This window comes from Haliotis rufescens, unplaced genomic scaffold (assembly GCF_023055435.1).
Source record: "Haliotis rufescens isolate VD_foot unplaced genomic scaffold, xgHalRufe1.0.p SCAF_1, whole genome shotgun sequence".
Lineage (NCBI taxonomy): Eukaryota > Metazoa > Mollusca > Gastropoda > Lepetellida > Haliotidae > Haliotis > Haliotis rufescens.
In genome coordinates, this window is record NW_025963779.1 from 49935783 (window position 1) to 49958797 (window position 23015).

Consider the following 23015-nt stretch of genomic DNA (forward strand, 5'->3'; position numbering starts at 1 on the left):
CGCACTCGCGTGATAACCTCTATATATATCAACCACGTTATATAATAGATTAGGGAGTATCTTGGTTTCTTTACATGAACACAATTGTCCAGGAAATTAGACAACAATGCCTTAACTTATCTGTATAAAAACACCCGCTCAGGCCACACATGACGTTCATTACTTGTGCAAATGTGTTGCAGGCTGTGGGCGATGAGCATGTGGCGAAAAGATGTCATAAAACAATTATGTCATTTAGAAGAAACCAAACTCAGCTCAGATCGATTGCACATGCCTAACAACACTGCCAGCTCACTGGTACGTGTCGACCTGACTCTTCTGTGTCGTTAAGAAGAGGTGGGACCATTGTGAGGAAGGCTGGACTAACGACATCCTAACGTACCGTTATACTGATGTACTGGAGTAACACCGCAAACATAGCTCACATCCGCCATCGACATGTTACACCACGTACACGACAAACACGTCACTCAGTCCTACATCTGTAAATCTTTGTGCATCCATTTTTCATCTTCTCATTCCCTTACCAGTGTTCTGAATGTATGAAACGTTGATACCCACCTTGATCCCATGTTTGGGGACTTTCAGCTTGATTTTAGTATGGCTTGTATCCGACGTCGATGTTTTATAGGACTGGTGTGAACTTGATTTTGTCGCTGTGTCAATGCATCAGTACACTCCGTTTTGGGGCATGTTTCATCTTATCTCAATGCTACTCGATTGCTCGGTTACTTTCTCTTTACTGTCGTCACATATTACACATTTATATTATGACAACCCAATTACAAGTTTAGTCTGCTCTTATAAGCATGGGCCACTGGAAACCTAGAATGCACCAGGATCCCAAGGCTGAAATGTTTTCATATATTCCTCGCAGGACGTAATTCGGCATACCCTAAATGCATAATTGTTTGTACGATTCCGACTTATATCATGAGCAAGTGTTTATGATTTGTTTGTTGTTTAACGCCGCACTTAGCAATATTTCAACTCTTCGAGTCAGGACCAGACAATCCAGTGACTGACATCATGAGCATCCATCTACGCAATCACTATCAAATAGTGATGAAACTAGGTGTTCGGGAAAAGGTGGGTTTAGCCTGCCGCACCGGCGACACCATTCATAAACACATGCAAAGACAAATCAATTGTTCACCTGGAAAACAACACGGAAACATGTGGTACAAGTAAAAATAGGGACTTGCATCGGACATTATTTGTGTCATTGATGCGTCAAATTTAGAAATTTCATCCTAAAATTTCAACCATGTCTACCATAAAACGTTTTGAAAGCTTTACTGAGACCTTGAAACTTGAAACGTTTGAGCAAGAGTCGTATGACGCTCTTTGAAGTCTTCGTCGAAAGAGCATGCTCGATTGTACCTCAAAAGTCGTGAAATGTAGACACCAGAGGCAGGCATCTGTAATTACGCTCAAAAACGTGTACACAACTTGAACATTCACTTTGCAAAAACACTATTTGCACACGTCAGTAACTTTATGTCTGCGTTAGATGTCCCTACTCCATCCGTGTTTAATTTAAGGAGACCTAGATAAGTGTAGAAAATACATAGAAAACATATACTTCTGGCCCTTTACAGAGCCTGCTGATTATAACAAATAACCATTAAAGGAGGAGATTTTAAATCCACCCATTGGTCAGTTAAGGTTTATATGAGCTTTCATGAGGTGCTAGTTTTTGAAATGTCTAAGACATGAGTGGCCCAATATGTCTGAGATAAATTCCAAATATGGTATAATGGTCTTTGCGGTAGCCCAGATTAGTGTCGATATAAACAGGCGCCGTAGAGGGGACCAAAACGTGGCTTTAATACTTAAAATCGCAAGTGTAATACATATGATTCAATGAAGAACAAGCAGGTTCAGACATGTTACTCTACCACTGACCATATTTGCAATTTTTTTGTTATGATCCAGAAGGATCTTAAATCATGAAGTCATAACGTTCTTGAAGCTTATGTGCATTTTGCAGAAAAGGTTTTGCTTCAAGACTGACCAAAATCTATTTTGTAATGGGTTCGGTTTCGAGTGGTTGGGAATATGTTCAGCATTATCAATGTATTCAAAGATACAAGGAGCAATATTTTCCGAGTTATTTCAATATACGGCGTATATAAAAACAATTAAAGTATGTTTGAAAACTAGTTTTCTATTATAACATTGAATAATTTATGTGATTATGTAAATACCATTTTTGGTTTAGGATTTTCTAAAGCTACATGTGAAATGAGGAAGATGTGTGTCCATCGATACTTTACAACAATGCCCCTTAAGATATTAAGCTCGAAAAGGAAGTATGAACTGAAGTATGGCACAATATTTGACTTCGACGACATGATATATGTGATCTATGTGGGCTGTTTGGAGTTTTGTTGGAGACAGATTTTTTGTTTCCGTCACTACATTATAACACACAGTTATATTCTCTGACTGGGGGAGCAGAACAATTGTTTTCACAACCCATTATTTCAGGACATCCGGCATCCCGTGGCAAAATTATATTTATCACGAAAATCCCAAAATTTATTACGCACAAATCGGAGTTTCATAGATGCAATATATTTCCTTATACAAGATAGCTAATTCGCCATGAATCGCAAAGAACAATGAAGAACGATGCGTTCTCTCATGGTTTATTCTCCCTGTAGTGCTTTATTGTACGATAACAAACGACCACGAGTAGTTTATATCTTACATTAACATGGATCCCAGATATAATAAATACATATGGTTGGCAAATGTGACTAGATGTCATAAACACAAAAACAATCATTGTATTTCTACTCAAGATTGACAGAACTTTAATCTTGGCTTGAACTTCAAAACATAAGCATGATTCTTCGTACCCACTCGGCGACATCCTCAAAGATTATCGACTGATCACTGTGTCATCGTGACTGAAACGCCTGGCGACAGGACCCTGGGCCGATTACCACATTGTGCATACTACATAATGTGCTTGCGGGAAGTATACCGATTAGTCCGCGTACGTGCTTCCTATATTTAGATCCAGCTCATACAAAATTAGGTCATTTCATTTCTGTGAAAACGAAAGTGGATGCACTGGTTGTTTGATGAACTGAAAACATTGCTGTTAGTGTTAGTGTGATAATACGGAATATATGCTTAATCAAGTAAGTAGTTGTATCTAGAACTCTGTTATCGTCTTTTCTTGTAAGTTATATTCAGTATAATATCACGTAGATGTGTCAGATTGCTCTCAACTCATCAACGATCCCGGTCAGGTTTTCATAATTCATTGCTACCCACTGTTAACCCATATGCCAACATGTTTCACAACGATATTCTCTGTAATACCTCTCGAACTAGCATCAAGTATATATGTTACTGTTTTGCCATAGCTTATTAATTTCTGGCCGTCTCGTGTCAAGCGGGTATATCCTGTACTATTCCCTTGAAATTATAGCACCGGAGTTTAACCATGAATATCCGGGTCACAAACGCAGTAATGACATGTCTATTTTATAGTATCGTCCAGACTGGTTTCGATTCAAATGCTAACAAGTTTCCTTACGATAATTCCTGTAATACATCTTAAACTGGCATGAAGTATAAGTGTAACAGTTTCGCTATACCTAATTAATTACAGGCCGATGCGTGCCAAGGGAGTGTATCTTTTATCATCCCGTTGTCTTATATCAGTTTAACCATGAATACCAGTGACTGTGTCACGAACGCGGTGATGACGTGTCTCCAGATATAGCATCGTCGAGACTTGTTTCGATTCAAATACAATGCAAAATCTCATTTCACCAGCTATCAACGAATGCCCGTTAGTCCCGTCAAAGATTACATCCCACAGATATACATAAATGATCAGGTAACATGCATTAAAATGATAATTGTCAGCCGATACGATATGATGTTGCTTTTCGCAGACCAATATCAATATCAGACTATATCAATTGTTATCATATTTCTTTTCATTCAGACACATAATACATATCTTTGTTTACATTCAATCTATATTCGATTACATAACATTCTCAATGAATAACTAATATATTAATAAACAGAATACTAGTTAATATATAACAAATATAGTAATGATTTATAAATAATTAGTAGTAGTAGTAGTAGTAGTAGTAGTAGTAGTAGTAGTAGTAGTAGTGGTAGTAGTAGTACTTTTAGAACTAGTAATAGTGGTAGTTGGTGGGTTGGTTGTTTTACGCCACACTCAGCAATAAATATTCCAGCTATATGACGGCGGTCTGCAAATAATCAGACAATCCAGTGATTGATATCATGGGCATAGATCCACGCAATTGGGATCGATGACATGCTTCAAACAAAGTCAGTGAGCCTGACCACCCGATCCCGTTAGTCGGCTCTTACCACAAAGATAGTTGCCTTTTACGGCAAGCATGGGTTGCTGAAGACCTATTTTAACCCGGATTTTCACGGTAGTATCATATTGTGGCATATGGTTATATGTAGGAATATAAATGAATTTATGAAATTGTTTGTGTGTTTTTTTTATTTGTATACATGTTTATACTTTTCAAGTCATTTGTCTGCTGTTGGATTTTATTAATTGAGGGATATGCATTACAAGCTTGGGACAAACATCACACTAGACACTAGAGGCGGCAGATGACCTCACCATGGAAAGGTTACTGAAAGAGAGAGAGGATTCCAGAAAGATGACAAACACGTGGGATGGCACCAAGACTTTAGTATTTCGTGAGGTTGAAGATACCAGAACTAGAACACTAAAACAGTCCACGGAGATAGTCGATATCACACTCAGTCGCCATGTTCTGCATCAAATTGGTGCAAAAGGAAAGCCTGAGGGTATGTATTTCAAATCTGAAACAAATCGTGTATATTCCGGGTCTTTAAACATCAATACATTGCCTATTGTCCACATGAAGTTCTTTCTTAACTCTATTTTATTAAGCATGTGCATGCATTTCACCCAGACAGTGTGACTGGAATATTGCAATATGAACAACATGCATTCTCTCGCTGATTCAATAAGTATGTAAGTATTATTTCAGACCACCAAGAGCTAATCCGTCTGACCTGGGACAGTGTTAACGATAGTTCTTGTAACCGCTCGTCTTATGAAACCGTTCAGCGTGATCAGAACCTACTCGAGAAGATCGTTCAATGTCTCTGTGAAAACAATTTCAGCACCCTTCGCCAACTATGTTGCACATTTTACAACACATATACAACCAAGCTGACTTGCATCAAGATCAACCCGCTGACCTTCACCTTCCTTCATCAGAATGGGCAAGGTATTGAAGAAATGAGAAACCTCGGACCAGAACTGGCAAGCGTTTTGAAAAAACAACTTTCAGAAATCCTCCCTGAAACTGATGATGTTAAACTTAACCTTCAGTTCTGTAGTGATGACACTGGATCAAGAAAGTATCGCATGCAGATATCAGGAGGTAGAGTAATTAACAAATTAGTATCACTTCAATATGGGATATATATATATATATATATATGTGGACATCCAATGTCCCAGATCTTTGGCTATATTGTGTATATGTGTAAGGGCTTAAACAAATTCATATGGAAAATATCCTACTTTCCTAATTCCCTTTCAGAAAGTGGAACAGAAAGGCGTTTTTCTCAGATAGAGAAACAGATCGAGTCATTGAGATCTATGTTTGAGGAGTGGACTGTGCAGCAGAGAACCCCTGTCGCAAGGACACCGTCACGTACTTCTGCGCCCGTTGTCAGTCAACATGAAGAAAGAGACTCAGGAAATCAAAATCATGTTCCTGGTCCGGCAGCATCCTCTGACAGGACATCTGAGAAATACGAGGGAGCGGCAGAAGGAAAACAGAACACACAGGAGACCATTATAGCAACCGTTACAACAGCACAAACTCCACCTTCAGTTGATCAGTATCGACAAGTAAACCGAACGTTTGGAATAACGGGCAACAGCTCAGATGTAGACAACTCAGAGGTGAACTCAGATGTTAAGAGGGTACTGCATCATGTAGTCGACCCTAATCACGTAGAGGACAAACCAGGGGTCACACAGCTTCCTGATTTTGAGTACGTATATGCTAAACCTTAGTACTTAGTAGCGATCGTGTGTAAACAAACCGATTGTCATGTTATTTCAAAATATAAGATAGCTAATAGATAGATTAATAGCAAAGAACAATGAAGAGCGAAGCGTGGTTTATTTCACGATAAAACATTGTTCTACCATGACATCATTTCTGGAGATACGAACATGCGCTCGCAATTTGATGACGTAAATATTACGACGTTATTTTCTAGAGGGAAGTGTCTATTGAATTGTTCCCCACAGATGTAGCTCGACAGCGCAGATGAACGCAATTGTCAAACGATCGCACCCAAAGGTGAGAGAAATATGACACTGCGCCCCTCTTTTTTTGTTCTCCCTGCAGTGTTTTATTGTAGGATTAACAACTCCCACTCGTCGTGTATTTCTTGAATATACGTACTTTCAGTTGATACTGATCTTGTCTCAAGGTTGTCAGCGACCGGTGGATACGGTGAAACTCCGGGTGTTTTAGGCATGAAAAATATTAAAGTTGTTGAAGATCTACCATCTGCCACAACAACAGCAGGAAATCTCACAACACCCCAGCAATGCCTTACCTATGATGGGAGGAGGGCAGAAAGCAGCAGACAGAATAGGATTAAACGTATGTAGCGGTTCTTCCCTCGACCTGTCTCCCACATACCTGTAGTACATGGCAGCTTACAATACTTGTTGTAAAGTTACATACTCAGCACTTGTTCGTAGAGTTGTAGTTAAATCAGATCCAGTTGCATTTGTTGTGAAAATATGTATTTCGTTCTCTTATACAATCAGTGAACCCAGCGCCACCCAAGGCAAAAGGTCTAGATACCATCTTGTGTCTTGATGCATCCTCAAGTATGGGAACCGATGGATTTAAGGAAATGAAGAGGATCGCTTGTAGCTTCATTGATGGTAATAATTCTCACAAGTCAATTTCGTATGTAACAAATGTTATATTTGGGATAACACTTTCTGAGTAAAGTATAGATTCTCGTACTTTTTTTGGGTTGAGTCCCGTCCGGGATTCGAAACCACAGTGCCAGAGTGAGTGAGAGGCACCATGTGTAAATTGGCACTGCTCCGAAAGCTATGAACACACAATGCCAAGAAAGTGGTCAAATGTAACAGATGTTATATTTGGGATAACACTTTCTAAATGGCATTGTGTGTTCAAAGTACAGTCAGTTTTAGTAGTTGTCCTCCCTGTTTGGCCTATCACTCAGCAAGACGAGAATTGAACTTATGATCATTCATACAATCAAGGTTTGACGAACAGTTTGCCCATGTCTGTTCTCCACGGTACATATACTATAACATATGTACTGACACATTCCCTGTTAAATGTATTATACAAAGGCAGGACTGACCTGTTCTCACTTCCTTCTTCTGGCAGTGTCTCTATTCTCAGTGTGTATGTTGTTGTCATGCTCTGGTTCATACAGAGGGTGGCATCTCCGTACAAAGGACAAGACAGTGTCTACATTTCCACACACAGAAAACCATGTTACTCTCAAAGTGGTTAACTTCAGGTGACAGTTTGAAATGAAGTTTTAAAGATAGGACATGCCTCGCTATTGCAGGGTTGGACGACATCACATCCCAGTACGAGATAGAGGAGAACGTTGCTGTGGTGTCTTTTGGAGGAACTCCGCGGGTTGAGCATCATCTCAGCAATGACTACGGGAGCATCATAACTGCTATCGGTAGGTAGAGGAACGCACACATATACACATCGCTCATACATTGCTTAGCATTTGAGGTAGACCAATGAATTGTGGTCATTTATCTGTGATCTCCGAAATGACAAAAGATGAGAAACCGGAGGCTTCGTACCAGTGCTTTTGTATTATTTGAAATTTCATGAACGCCTGGGGTTGCCTATTAAAATACATAAGTTTCATGAAGAATGTTTCAGGTGTATCGTGATCATTGTGCACATTGTAGGACACGTAAAATATAACAGTTTCTTATTTTCAGAAAATATTGTATTTGGTGGTAGATCGCCGCTTTTTGAAGCACTCAAAGAATGTCTGCAGGCGCTCAGTGGCCGAGGTAAGATCTTTGTTTAAAGCTGTGGTTTCCAATCCCAGACTCTCTCCGTCAACACCTTATCCATGTCAGTGCGTTTAACCAAATGCCTCATTTTTGCCTCTTCTCCAACATAAAACGGATATACATTCAGTGGGGTGTTAAACCCAACTCACTCACTTACTAACTATTTCAAAGGCATTACAAATCTTCTGCTAGCGTATCCGTGACATGTGGACTTTTCCTTCAGGGGGCTCCTTCAGTATATCCGGAGTTCATCGCGTCCAACCACGCCTCATTATCATTACTGATGGGAAGGCGTCTGATGATAGAGCTGTTGGAGACGATGCAGAAACTATCGATGACAACGTATGCCAATTCTAAATACTAGCTGTAATCTAGAGCTACTGAAGATCAGTCCTGTCTGAGATTAGATTTACTTTATACACTTATTACCACCATATGAATGAATGAATGGATGAACGAACGAACGAACGAACGAACGAACGAACGAACGAACGAACGGGTGAATGAATGAATGAACCCGAAGATCTTACATAGGCAAATACATCATTTACAATACATTATTTAGATTACCTGAGTGAGTGAGTGAGTTTGGTTTAACGCCGCTTTTAACAGTATTCCAGTTATATCGCGGCGTGTCAGCGGCGTGGGAGGAAAGCCCGAAGTGATGCAGGTCTCAGGCGTTTACCACTTCGGTGAAACCCACGAGCACGGGTATGGTGCTGACAACCTAGAAACATAATCGGGGCGAACCGGAAATCGAACCCACAATCAGAAGTTTCTGGCGTCCCCAAGGGACGCAACTCTGCACAGCGAATCGCGGCGCCTAGGACGACTGGGCCACCCGTGCCCCCAGATGACCTGAGTATGTACAATAAAACCATTGCTCATACTGAGAAACTGCTGATCAATACACCATGTACAATTTGTGAGCAGTAGGGTATATGTGTCTCGTAGATATACATGAGGTATTTCTTCAAATTCCATATAAAGTGGCAGAAAGACTATATCATAATCAGTTTCGTCAGTTAAGTCATGAACATCTCAACCTAGAAACAATGAAAGCATATCTATTTTCGGATATACATCAACATCACGACATGCAAAAATGAATTCTGTCAGACATAAAAAAGCACAAAGCAAAATACTATGGCAATAGTCCTAGCAATATCTAATAATGGTTACATTCTTTCGACACTTTTGCTCTTGATCCGATTTTTATACAAAGAGGAAGGGGCTGTCTTAAATGTGAACATTAATGGTTCTGTGAAAGATCTGTTCTATATGCTGGTCTGTCTCTCTCTCCAAACGTCTGATTACAATAGCTAGCCACTATCAGTATATTCTTTGATATAGTTGTCTAAATGTTACTTATAGTATATAGAACATTGCTCCATGTGCTTACTTGACGGCTAATATTGACAATAGCTGGTAGCAATGTGAGCACAAAATAGATCTTGTGTTATTGAGTTTCAATCGTTATCACAGAGCATTCTCAATAATTGTAATTTACATTTATCTACGTAGCCATTCATTGACCACATTCCTAAGTTAGAAATAGACGAATGTGTTGGATGACTGTAACAAAGTCCTTGTATATGGCGAGTAAAGTAGTGTTGTGTAAATTCAACCATTTCAAGTTCTTTACAGTATAAGGCTGGTAATAATTCACGTCTATTGAAGACAGAATCATTCTTTTCCATATATTGACACACGCAGCTGGGCGGAAATCGGAAATCGTTAAGGCCAAGTTATCATAATGAATTAACACATTTTCTTGCTTTTACTCTTTCTTTACAGGATAAGTTACTGTATATGATTATTCCGCGATGTTCCGAGTCAGAGCTGTCACCTGTAGCATCGCCGAACTTGTAGCTTACTTAATTATGAAGCTGGCGTATTTAACAGAACACAAGTGATTTACTGTTACGGGCACCATAGGTGTTTTTTCCATTTGTTGGCATGTAAATGAATTGAATCACGTGAAGACTAAGCCGCGTGTTGTTTCAACGGCCAATAAAACACAGGGTGTATAGAGTCCATGAACAGAGAGGCTATTGTTTGCTTTCCTTAAATCATATAAAAGATCATTTTGAAAACGAGAACGAATAATGCCGCAATAACTCGACCTTGCCAAACACCTTGTTAAATGGGACACTCACCAGATCTTTCTCTGTTGTGTGATATGAAATCCCAGCTGCCCGCATAGCTATGGAGAAGTGGGTTCAATAATTTGCCCTTGACACCAAGGCCATGGAATTTGACCAATAGTCCGTCGTGTCATATACGATCGAAAGCCTTAAGTTTTCATTATCTACAAATGCAGCAAACACTTGCGATTTTCTTTCTACTTAGAAATAAAGACATTCTGAAACGGTGAATACAGACATGATAACTCCATGTTCTATTCTGACACCAGACTGTAAAACATCCGTGAAGGCTTGGGGGTTACTGAGTGATTTTTTCTATTCTACCTAAAATGAGTTTAGATAGACACGATGTAAGGGTTATGCCCTTTTTTATAAATCGGTATTATCGTACCTTGTCTAAAGGCACATGGATAGTTCTTGGATGCAAGTATGTGATTGAATAGGTGTTTGAGTGTTACTACAAGCGCCTCTCCTCCAAATATTAGGTGCTCATTTGTGATGCCATCAGGTCCTGGAGATTTGATTCTTTTAAGTTTGCATATATGTGATCCGATTTCTGATACTTGGATTTCTGTATACAAGATATCATCTAGAGGATTATCTTTACGACTTTATAATATAAATAAGTTATCGGTCCTTTGTACTTTACTTACCACAATAAGTATCATCATCAGAAATAATAGTAGTGATAGCATGAGGTGGATAAGCACCTATTATTATCATAACAATAAAATGAATACGCACTTTCTTTCACAAGCCCTGGTCATCATTCCATTTAGTAATATTTTATCGGTTTCTCATTGCTGAATTCTGATGGCGGGAATCTCCACTTTCAGGTGAAACTGCATGTCATTCAAATGATGCAACAATTTTCTGCATCAGAAAACATGTCCACTTATCCAAGACCGGTAGTATGGATTCCCGCGGGCAATGCCAAGATGGTAAGTATTTAAACAACCCAAACTCTGGTTTGAATTAAACCGTCTTGAAACTGACAGTAAATTCTTCTTTTTGACGTCAAAACATCAAACATTACCAGCTGATCACGCACTATTCTTCATACAGACGTCATCAAAAGATTTTAGTGTACAATTTCATGCTGCTGTAAACAGGTCAAAGGCTCATTGCTCAAAAATAAAACATCAGTACACACGTTTTGCATACTAGTATTTGCGTATGTGCGAAATTAAAATCAAACCTACTAATATATAATTTTCTGCATTACAGTCTTTCATCAAATCACTCGCGAGTTTTGCATACGCACAACTTCTTTCTGGCAGTGACATCAAGCAACTGTGCAAATACCAGAGGATTCAGGTTTTTATTCCACAGAAATATATTAATATTGCATTAAATGGGAAATCAGAAATAAATATTTAGTATAATAGCCTTTAAATAACATCTGAATCTATTTCCATTTGATAATTACATATTCATCCGACGTGATCAAATGTTCTACCGTGAGATAGCCTCCCAGGTGCATCCGCCATTTGTAAGCTTTTTGTGTTAGATAATCTATCACTAGAGTGAGTGAGTGAGTGAGTGAGTGAGTGAGTGAGTTGGGTTTAACGCCGCTTTTAACATTATTCCAGTTATCTATCACTAGAAAAAAAATGTATATACAATGCTGGTTTACAGTAGGATTTAGTTTTGTCATCCTTTCCTTTCGTAACCAGGTGACCATCGGGAAGATATTTGTGTGCATGCAGAATAACATTGGCAGCAGTGGCTCGGGGGATGAGACTGAGGCAATTATGAACGCCTTTGCTGGGGATTTGGATCCCGAAGACAAGGTTTGTTCCGTATGACACTGGACGGATTGATAGATGTATCCTCTTCAAAAATGTTAACATTGTATGAGGCAGTTAAGCAACTGATGGCGTGGCTTTGAAAAAAGGGAATTTATCCAATTGTAGAAGGACATAAATTAATGTAGTCAAAGATTAAATGTGGCCATAAGCTGCACCTACGAAATAAGTGCCCCTGGCGCTGGGTATTGAGGGGGCTAAAGCAGGGACTGGTCGGCTCGGAGTCAATATACTGAATCTGAGTGGGGGATTCATGTTAAACTCTGGACATGGTATCTCAGAGGGCTAGCACTAGTCCGGTGTAGTACAAGCGAGCACACACACGCACGCGCGCGCACACACACACACTCACGTTGCTATAAAAGTGCAATAAACTTGGACGCGACGTTAAGCACCGTTTCACCTCACCTTAAAAAAATGTATGTTTTCGATTGTTTGGTAAGTCACAGTCTGTGATGTTGTATGTCTTATTAAACTGTGGAAGGGGGATGTGCTAAGAAAAGGGCGTTCAGAGTTTTCTGTGATATAGAATGACGGCCATGATATTCATCTTCTTGATCATTGTATTTAACATTCTGATTACTCATGTTTCACAGGAAGAAGTACTTAACACCGTAAGAGCCAAGCTTGAAGGAAAGCCCGGAGTTGGAAGCGAAGAATGTGGCCCTGTGGATTTCGATAATGTCATCGAAAGTGAGAACCCGGTCCTGCCTGCTCTTGGGACTAGGGTTGTGAGGGGACCTGACTGGAAGTGGGACAACCAGGACACTGACGGTGTTGGGACGGTTATCAACCACATACACGACCCAAGGAAAATATGTAAGGGTGTAAACATAGACCACCGTTTGTCTCACTTTTTGGCGTCTACTGTTGCTGTCTTTATTCAAGTGTGGTTACTGTATGCTTCAGGTTGGATTTGGGTGCACTGGGACAATGGCAGCTGCAATAAGTACAGATATGGAGCCGATGGAGCTTTTGATGTAAAGAGCGTTGAATGTCAGCCGAGGATGGTTTATTCTGATTTGTTGATTGGCATTGGCTGTGAGGTTCAGAGAGGTAAAAATAGAAATGCCGGAAAGTACAATTTATCAGCTCAAGTTGATTTAAAGTGATAAAGATAAATATTATTTGAGATGTTTTTGGTCTGTTTTAAGGGCCAGTTACTCTTAGTGTTTATTGTGGAATGATGTAGAAATGAAAACCCTCTGGAAATATCAATTATTTCATAAAACTAACTCCAGGTGCGGATTGGCAAGATGAGTACGGTGATCAAGATGGCGGCCCAGGAGGTGTTGGTGTCGTCGTCAGGGTGAAGGACAATGGGATGGTGAAGGTACATGTACTCAGAAACATCATCATCAGTACGGGATGAGGCAGAAGGGGGGTTACCAAAGAAGTACCCACACTACTGAAAGTTGTTTCATACAGAACCAGTCGTCTGTGACTATCAGAAACGGATGACTTCAGGGCCCTTTTATTTCTAATGGATATACCTTTCTGTAAGCAGATCAGTGATCGATCTTTAGCGAGATACAACAATATATGTGTAGCCGGTTTCAACATGAGGTAATATTCTTTATACATTGCCAGGTACGCTGGAGACTAACTCACCAGATCAATTCATACAGATATGGATATGATGGGAAAATGGACCTGATCTTAAGGTAAAATCTTGCCTTTATTGAAGTTTATGACTCAGGACATTATCCTTGTCATGTACTTATTGTTTCCGTATATAATCTAAAACATTAATCTCGCTTCTGGGATTACTGTTGCAGAGATCCGGTCGATATTGTGATGGCGTACTCAAAAGATGACACTCCAGGAATTGCGTCGCCAGGAGACCAAGGTAAAATAATTAACAATTATTACATCATACAAGTATGAAATGGTCAGTTTTAGGAGCGACTCGTGAGAGGGGGTATGGTGATAGTCACCAGTACTGTATCTATCTCACGACGTCACAGCGATAGGATCATGTAACAACAAATCCAGTGGTTGATGATATGAGCATACGGTGACTTCTGAAGCTGGCTTCTGTAAGATAATGCAGTTTGACAGTACAAACCACCAGTATGAACAATGGGACTTCAAGTCAGAAAGTCCAATAGCTCTAGTGACTCAACTGTATACTTCCGGTATTGGAATACAAAACATGTTCGATTCCTTTAGTGTCCAATGCCAGCACAGGTTTATATAATATGTAGAGTTTCAAAGGTGTAACCATAAACTATGTGGAAGAAGTTTATTGTAAATTATCTCTGATATTATCTACGATCTTTGCAAGGTATTAAAGAGGGAATAGCGCACATGCCTGTGATAGTTAAATTCCAGCAGGACCTGAAAGCATGCGGCTCAATTACCAAAACCATTTAACAATCAGCATGAAGCAATACATGAGTGTTGTTTGTGCAGATTTCCTTACACAGACTCAGTGGATGTGGCAGTGGAAAGATGAAACGGGTAACTGGGTATCATACAGTGAAGAAAATGAGAAGAGGCTGGAACACGCCTATGGGAAACGTTCAAACGGTTCCTGTCTTCTAAGCATCAACGGCCTGCAGTTAGGTTCTACCTCATTCAAATATACCGTTTGGTCTAGATTCTGAACACCGATCTGAGACTATCGTAATTGTATATGAAGTAACGGTGTAAGGACATTTTAAGACGGGCGTGTTACTATTATCGTTATTACTGCCGACTGTGATAATCAATGATGTACATTTCCTTGTTCTTCAGGTACAGGGTTCTTTTCAAGGAGTGGCATCAGCGACGATTGGAGGACAATGTCAGAATGGACGTTCATAGAATACCAATGGATCGACAATAAAAACGGGATCTTTCATGTTTCACAAGCATCAGCGACCATGACCTGCTGATGTAAATAGCATTGCATATTGTCGATATTGTTTTATAATTAAATTTTCGTTGTGTTCATTGTAATTCCTGCATTCTGATTATCTGAATTGGTCACGTGTTATTGCATTCATTTTCCATTGAATGTAAAAGAATTAGCCATGCTCGCCGAAGCAGACTACTTTTAAAACTATGGAATGTCGGGGTATCCCAATGTTACAGTCGAGAGAATTCCCTGTCTGCTTACCTGCATCGTTATGCACAGGACTTTTTTAGCAACATTTATGCATAATTCATGGTCCTAACCCGCCTTTGAGGCCGAATCTCAAAACCGACGTGCAGTCTTGTGTAAAAATCCGCAACGCATACTTGTGACTGAAGCATATTTTACTCACTAAAAGTAATGTTTTGCATTGATGACCTTCAAAGTAACATACCTTCTGCTCATGGTTGACAAGTGATAGACCTACTTTATGAGTGAGTGAGTGAGTATGGTTTAACGCCGCTTTTAGCAATATTCCAGCAATATCACGGCGGGGGACACCAGAAATGGGCTTCACACATTGTACCCATGTCGGGAATCGAACCCGGTTCTTCGGCGTGACGAGCGAACGCTTTAACCACTAGGCTACCCAACCGCCCCACCTATTTGTGAAAAAATGATAAACAACTGTGTGTTCAGTGGTGGCACATGTCGATTAATGGCAATGAAATGTCAAACGTGTTACAGGTCTTGAATATAAAGCACTTTTCTTCTAGGTCAATCTTATTAAATTCCGACCTGACTGCTGGCTACTGATACGCAGGTGTGACTGTTGCAAGAACTAAGATCTAATTTAATGAGATTGCTTCTTGGTTCTTTTCACGGTTAAGTAAACTTGATCAATGAAATGAATTTCAGGATTTTTCATTGCTATCCCTGTTCAACCAATGACTTAGTGTGCTTTTTTCTTTTTTTTTCTTTTATTTCTTTCATAAACGCAATGATTCTATTGTTATTGCATTACTATACTATTCTGAAATCATTGTTTTGATCAAACTTGTCATTGTATATACTGTACATACTGGTAGTGTTAGGTTGAGTTCCTGTCATGTTTAATGATCCGCATCATCTTGTGAATATGCTAGCAGAAAAGAAGGAAATATTTTATTCAGATCATATTCATTTTGAGAACTGATTAAATAAATGAAGTGTTTGGCCGAAAACTGGCTTTATAATTATTATTTATGAAAGCACAAATGTGTTTACAAGTAGACAAATACCATACAGACCTTAAATATGTCAGTGATGTTACTATGCTTAATTTTACAGTTGGTTACCATACTGCATGCACTCTATGGATCTATGCAAATTCACTGACTTTGTTCATTTAAGTGCAGTACCATCAGAAATGTGTTTTACTCATGACATGTATTATCTAAAACAATGCAAGTTAAACAAATTACCATGGAAGAAAGTGACTGTTATTGAATCAATAGTCTGTTATCGGGCCCAGGCCAATGCTAGTGGTCGAAGTGCTACAATGCAGGGTGACAGTGGTGGGACTGGCAAAAACATTCTAATGCTAAACTCGGATCCCCCCTCCTGTTAACTTACTGTAAAATGTAATTGGAGGATTTCACTTGTAAACCCAATTTTGTTATTGAACCTTTGGACATATTTTATCATAAGAATTTGCAAAGACATTGTAATAAAAAAAATTCACAAGGCTCAGTAGTACACACACAACTGTTTGAATTTATAAAGGTCTTACAAGAATACTAAATACAACATTAAATTTAGAAAACTATTATGGTAAAAAAACATGTGAAGTTTGTAAAAATCAGCTTCTTAGATTCAAGATATTTCATTTCTACACCACAGACAAAGTTCAGATGATGAGTTTCAACTCAATCACTGCGATATTCTGAAAATGTGATTATATTTCAATTTATTGAAAACATCTAATTGTCACCATTGTACTTCTACATATTCTAAGACATTAGCTTTTTATATTCCGAGAAATTGTATTGTTTTCAATTCTATGCTACACTTCGGGCCTTTTGTATTCTGAGAATTTTTCTTTTTTTCAATTCGATCCATGCCATGAAGAATTTCTTATTATGGCCCTTCCTAAGACAAATGTCTGGTTTCTGACATGATGGTTCATGAAGAATTTCATTACTTTAGTTTGATTATTTAACTATTTGTTTTCAATAAAAAAAAGAGAGTATTATTTTACTTTCACTGGCATAAACAAATTTAAAACTAATGTACTGCTACACGAAATATCCATGTGTCAGATTCCTAGACCTTGTGGTTTCTCAAGGGTGAGTGAGTGAGTGAGTGAGTGAGTGAGTGAGTGAGAGTGAGTGAGTGAGTGAGTTGGATTTAACATTGCTTTAAACAGTATTCCAGTTATATCGCGGCATGTCAGCTTAATGTGGGAGAAAAGCCCGAAGTGATGCAGGTCTCAGACGTTTATCACTTCAGTGAAACCCACGGCACGAGTATGGCGCTGACAAACCTAGAAACATGATCGGGGCAAACCGGGATTCGAACCCACAATCAGAGGTTTCTGGCGTGCCCAAGGGACGCAACTCTCCACAGCGAATCGTGGTGCCTTAGACGACTGGGCCACCTGTGCCCCCGGTTTCTCAGGAGAGTTGTATTAATTTACAATTTCATTTATGATAAACATAACATCTTACAAAGATAAAACCATATATTTCACAACATATGTGAAAATAGTGAGTTGACACTGAGTTGTGCACGTACAGCAACAAAAATATTTTTACGCCGCTTTTAGCAATATTCCTGCACGGTGGTTGACACCAGAAATGGGCTTCACACATTGTACCCATGTCGGGAATCGAACCCGGGTCTTCGACGTGACGAGCGAACGCTTTAACCACTAGGCTACCCGACCGCCCCCAGCAACAAAGAGGTTGTTGGGTAGGGCAGGACATACTTAATCTTTTTGCCAACACCTGGTGTCATCACCAATTTTCAGTGATCCATTCATAATTTTTTTACCCCTATTCTTCCTTTTATGCACAGAAGAATCTGTTTCGGTTGATAATTGAAACTGATTATTCTCCTGGCATTGATGGTTCACATTTACATTTATTCAGGGAATTGCTGAAAATGCAGAATTATTAGATTGATGCGGAAGAATAAAGTACCTATTTCATGTCAAATGATTGGCTGACTGGGGTTGACATACTAGTACATGGAAGATAAACAATAGCCAGTATGTCCAGTTAAACAAGTGCCACAACACTGTAGCTCACCTGGATGTATAGTCAACAGAGACAACCACTTATAAAAGTTTCTTTCAGTATTGCTATTCAAATATTTTCTGCATAAGTACTGAAAACAAAAAGTATTAACAAATGTGAAACAAGGAACTATCCACAATGTTTCTAAATCTGCAAGAATGATTGTAGTTTGTAGAACATTGTTTGAACAATGAACACAACAATTAAAGTTACTTTACACAAAGTTTCAAGTCTGAGCCTCATAGCAGATATGGCTGAAATACTGCTGACATGACTCTAAGTATAACTCACTCACACTTCAACTGTCATCATTGGAGGGGGAAAAGATAGGAAGTATCAGTTTCAATTGTCCAGTGGTTTCTGAGAAGACAATGTTGACAACAGACTTTCAGTCTGGTGAGCTAGAAAGGAATCTACAGGGCACATTTGAATATTACTATCCCAATGTAGTTCATTGACATGTATCGTGAAACCATACTGCCTACAAAGTGGCTACAAGTGTATGCAGGATACACAGGTCAATGGTCGAAGCTGGGTAAAAAACACAATATGCAAAAAGCAAATATGTTTCATTATGATGCGAGTATGATATGAGCACATTTTGACCTTTTCAATGTGGCTGCCTTGGTAGTCATGTTAAAAATGTGTTGAGTCTGTGAGTACCTTTTACAGATACCATAGTTGCTCCATTTATGCAAAATTTCAGCTTCAACAGCCTTTGAGTATGAGAGATGTTGAAAATGTAAACGTTATAATGAGACGGACAGATGAGCCACAACTTAACCTCACTTGACTTTGATTAGGCTGAATTTAAATACCAGTATTGTGATAATGCCAATGTTCAAAGTCAATCCAGAATTCTGTAACCATTTCTCAATGGTGGCATTTCAGCATGGATTCAGAGATGTAAAATATCTGAAATTTTATGTCAGGATGAGAGACAACAGATGCTGCAAATTGGCCTAAGTCCACTTGATCACTGGTTCAGTTGAGTTAATAATTCAATAAACTATGTCTGATTTTACCATACTTTATTAGTGAAAATAGACAATATAACATGTTAGCATCAGAAAGTTACATATTTATTATCTCAGCTAATCTATTTCAACAAGACCAATAATCAATGCAGCTGGAGACAATTCATCAAAAACTCCCAAACATCATCTACAATCACAAATATCACATCACTGCAATGTTGCATACTCTTATGTAATCTGCAGTAATCAAGCCTTGTTTCAAAAGCTTGCTAAACTGAAACTGAGGTGGTTAGTGTAAACAAGGATTACACATCGAAGCATTTTTTCATAAATTGCATCCCAGTGTTTTCCAAGTGACGTAAATTTCATGATGGGGACTTTACAATGTTCAGGTGAGGCGAGGTGAAATGGGGTTAAGCATCGCGTTCAACATTATTGCACGTATGTAGCGATGTGCATGCATGTGTGTGGCTGTTTGTACTAGACTGGACTAATGCCAAATTTTATAGTGCTAGCCCACTGAGATACCATGCTGCAGTTTAACATGAATACCCCACTCAGACACAGTATACTGACTCCAACCAGTCCTTGTTTTAGCCCCTTAATGCTGAACGCCAGGCAGGGTACCAACAAGTACCATCTTTTAACACCTTTTGGTATGATGCGGCCGTGGGTCGAACCCCAGAACTTCCGCTCTCAGGGTGGACACTCTACCACGAGACCACGGAGGCAGTCATTACAATATTCACGGATTATATCTGTAAAGTCCCAGGCACTTTGTTTTACAGTTCTAGGATTCTTACCCTTACACAACGCGTGACACTTTGATAATGATTCTCAGCTCACTACCGCTTTGACCACTATGGCATAATATGAATAGACTGAAAATATGATGAGGTCATACTTTGGAGTGCTATTAATTAATACTGGCAGTGTGTGACAAAATATGTTGGTTTTTTTTTTACATAATCATAATTTCTTATGTGCAATAGCATCTGAATGAGTGAAATAGATGTAGTAAGCAGATCTTCCAAGGTTTATTACACTGCAAACTGAATTGCATGAAGTATAAAGTAAAATAAAATGTCCATCAGTTTTTAGCTGATGCATAAAATACTTCAGCATCCACATCATGCAAGACTTTGCAAGGAAGAATCATGTGCCTTCTTCTGATGTTTGTTCAAGTCCTGAGCATGTTTGTACCGTTTGTTACACATCGTGCAGGGCAGTCTGAAGTCAGTGTGCCCCCGGGAGTGACGCTCCACGTGGGTACGAGTCTTGAACCTCTTCCCACACACTTGGCACAAGAATGGTCGAGTGCCTACATGAATGTTATGCACATGATTCTTCAGAATAAACTTATCAGCAAACTTCAGTCCACACTCCAAGCAGGAATATGGCCGTTCTCCAGAGTGTTTCAACCTGTGTCGGTTGAGGTTGGACTGGTTGGAGTAGATCTTCCCGCAAGTCTCACACTGCATGGACTGGGTCCCCTCACCACTTGCCCCCGAAACTCTCGGCTTCGTACATCTCCTCAATGCTTCATGTTTGACAAGAGCTTTTGAAGAAGAAAAATACCTATCACAAATGTTACAACAGAAAATTGCTCCATTAGGGTGAGATACTTTGTGATGTGTATTAAGTGCCTTACCACTAGCATACACTTTGAAACAAAGCTTGCACTTGAGGAAATGTGTCAGATCACACTGGGCACGTCTCTTATGCTTCAGGTAGCTGGTTCTCCTGCTGTAGGTCTTGTCACAGACCGAGCAGTGGTACCCTCCATCCTCGGTCTGTTCCAAGTGGGTCATGGTGTGACTCTCAAGCAGCTTTTGGCTTGAAAAATGTTTGGAACAAGTGTTGCAGCAATAATATCTACACCACTTCTTGGAAACTTTATGACGGAATATGCTTGTTTTTGTTGAATATACTTTGTTACAATTTTCACAAAAATAAGGTTCTATTTTATTCCCTATATCCTTCCCACCCTCTTTGGGACAATTTCTCAGTGTGGTGTGTCTTCTCAGGCCACATTTGCTGTGAAACTGCAGATGGCATGACTCACATTTGAATGCTGTGTCAGGTAACCCACCCTTACTGATCTCATGCTGGAGTCTCAGTAGCTGTGTCTGGTCTCGGCAAGTCTTGGCCCTGATGTTTACCCCATGTTCACCGGTATGCTGCGATAGCTGACAATCACTAGTGAATGTCTGTGCACATATGCTACACTTGACTAAGTTGTCTGTAGTGATGTTTTTTCTGTGTTTCACAAACAATGATATGCTCTGATATGTCATTCCACAAATAAGACACTGGTAAACACCATCTGCTAGCTTCTGAGCCTGTACCGACCTTGCACAACTCTTTTGATGTCTGTGTAGATTCACCTCACAAGAAAATATCTTGGCACATGTATAACATCTGTACCCTCCATCATGAGATACTTCTATGTGTCCGTTCATAAGGGTTTGATTGGCAAAACTTTCATGACAGATTCTACATATATGTCTTCTTTGACATCTGTGTTTCAGGAATGTCATCCTGGAAGAAAAACATTTTTTACAAAGAAGACACATCACATTGTTGCCCTGTTCCTTATAATGTCCATGATAATGTTGTTTCAGCCGACACGGAGACACAAACATCTTCTCACACAGGTCACATTCAAGCTTCTTCATCATGTTTTCCTCTTTGTGCCTCAAATACAGTCTCTGCAAAGGGAAGACAATTTTGCAGTCTGAACAACTGTGTCTTCTGTGTAACCCTTTCTTTTTTAAGATGATACTTCTCTTAATTCTCTTAAACCATTTGTGTGCTTGAGATACCCCATTAATTCTTACAGGTTTCAAGCTGGTATCTTTAAAATCTTCACAGTCATCAGTTTCAGAGTGGTCTTGACGTTCTGCATCCCCACTTGGCCATGGTGTGTATTCCCAGGGTGCTGACATCAAGGTGTTTTCACCAACATATAGTTGACAACTACGTTCTACCTCAGCTGGCTTCACCACACTTGTATTGGAAGGTGTTGACAAATAAGCCGCAGTATTGGAAAATGCTGATGAAACTGATTCACAAAATTCAATACCAGCCATCCTCGAGGCATCAGCTATTTTGTTCACTTCATCCTGCTTAACTGAGGACCCAACCTGTGGAACCTGACCACTGGGGCCAGCGCATGATGAACTCACATTCTGGGGCATGGCTTCAGGGTGATGACTTTCTAGTTTGGGAGTGATGTTAGTATATAAGTCAGAGGTGTTCCTTCTTGCTGTGAGTTTATTCCTCATAGAAACAACATTAGCTGCAACACATATCTTTTCTGGTGAAATAAAAGCATCACTCCAATTAACCACTGACTTTGAAAAGTGGATCTCCACATCATTAGAAAGAATCAGCACCGTGGACAATGATTCATTTGGAACGAATTTTGAACACTGATGAGATGAGTGTGAATTATCTCCCCCTTGTGGCCTTGAACCATACACATTTTTCTTCTCTCCAACTTTCATTAACACTGGTTTGTCCTCAGTCTGTAAGACACGGAAGTAATAGAGAAATCTCAAGGTATGTGGAAACAGAAGTAAAAGAAATATATCACAACAACACCTGGTATGCTTGACAAAACGTTGCTTCTGGAAACTACTCATATCTGCATCAAAGACTAAACTCATTCTGATCTTTGTTTATAAGGTATACCACAAGTGTTTCATTTCATGCCTACACTTATGTGTCTTACGATGCCATCAAAACATGTTATAGGGATATCTAACTTTAAATAACAAAACATAGAGGAGGTTTATAAAAGTTGTTATGAACTGGTACATAGATGCAAATGGATGCATAAATC

General features: G+C 39.4%; 2 protein-coding genes across 7 annotated transcripts in view; one reads left to right on the plus strand and one right to left on the minus strand.

The window, feature by feature from the left end:
* The window catches only part of LOC124131393 (oocyte zinc finger protein XlCOF6-like), a 30576-nt gene that overhangs the window by 2335 nt on the left and 5226 nt on the right, over positions 1–23015 (minus strand). Inside the window, exon 1 of one of the 4 annotated variants that reach the window (XM_046494658.2) lies at positions 562–717. The exons of 2 other annotated variants lie outside the window; for them this stretch is intronic. In XM_046494658.2, coding sequence (XP_046350614.2) covers positions 562–572 — 11 coding nt within the window. In that variant the 5' untranslated portion in view covers positions 573–717. Of the gene's footprint in view, positions 1–561; positions 718–19787; positions 22699–23015 lie in introns of those variants that run through there. One more of the 4 variants, XM_046494655.2, reaches the window with a different exon arrangement.
* LOC124131392 lies at positions 3039–15256 on the plus strand. Of its 3 annotated transcripts, none has more exons than XM_046494652.2 (19): positions 3039–3155; positions 4598–4836; positions 5043–5441; positions 5604–6063; positions 6511–6686; positions 6857–6976; positions 7645–7767; positions 8042–8116; positions 8343–8461; positions 11103–11207; positions 11494–11583; positions 11943–12059; positions 12671–12893; positions 12984–13130; positions 13316–13407; positions 13665–13738; positions 13853–13923; positions 14490–14637; positions 14814–15256. In XM_046494652.2, the coding sequence occupies exons 2-19, from the start codon at positions 4647–4649 to the stop codon at positions 14902–14904; spliced, it is 2820 nt and encodes a 939-aa protein (XP_046350608.2). In that variant the 5' UTR covers positions 3039–3155; positions 4598–4646; the 3' UTR covers positions 14905–15256. The 3 variants fall into 3 exon arrangements, with proteins under 3 accessions (XP_046350608.2, XP_046350610.2, XP_046350609.2); XM_046494654.2 differs by having other exon boundaries at positions 3053–3155; positions 4582–4836; XM_046494653.2 differs by having other exon boundaries at positions 3054–3155; positions 4549–4836.

Excerpts from the sequence above, each read along its gene's own strand:
- LOC124131392 (XM_046494652.2), top strand. The coding sequence starts at position 4,647 with ATGGAAAGGTTACTGAAAGAGAGAGAGGATTCCAGAAAGATGACAAAC. Across the intron at positions 7,768-8,041 it reads GAGCATCATAACTGCTATCG|AAAATATTGTATTTGGTGGT; the intron begins GTAGGTAGAGGA and ends TCTTATTTTCAG. Across the intron at positions 8,462-11,102 it reads CAGAAACTATCGATGACAAC|GTGAAACTGCATGTCATTCA; the intron begins GTATGCCAATTC and ends CTCCACTTTCAG.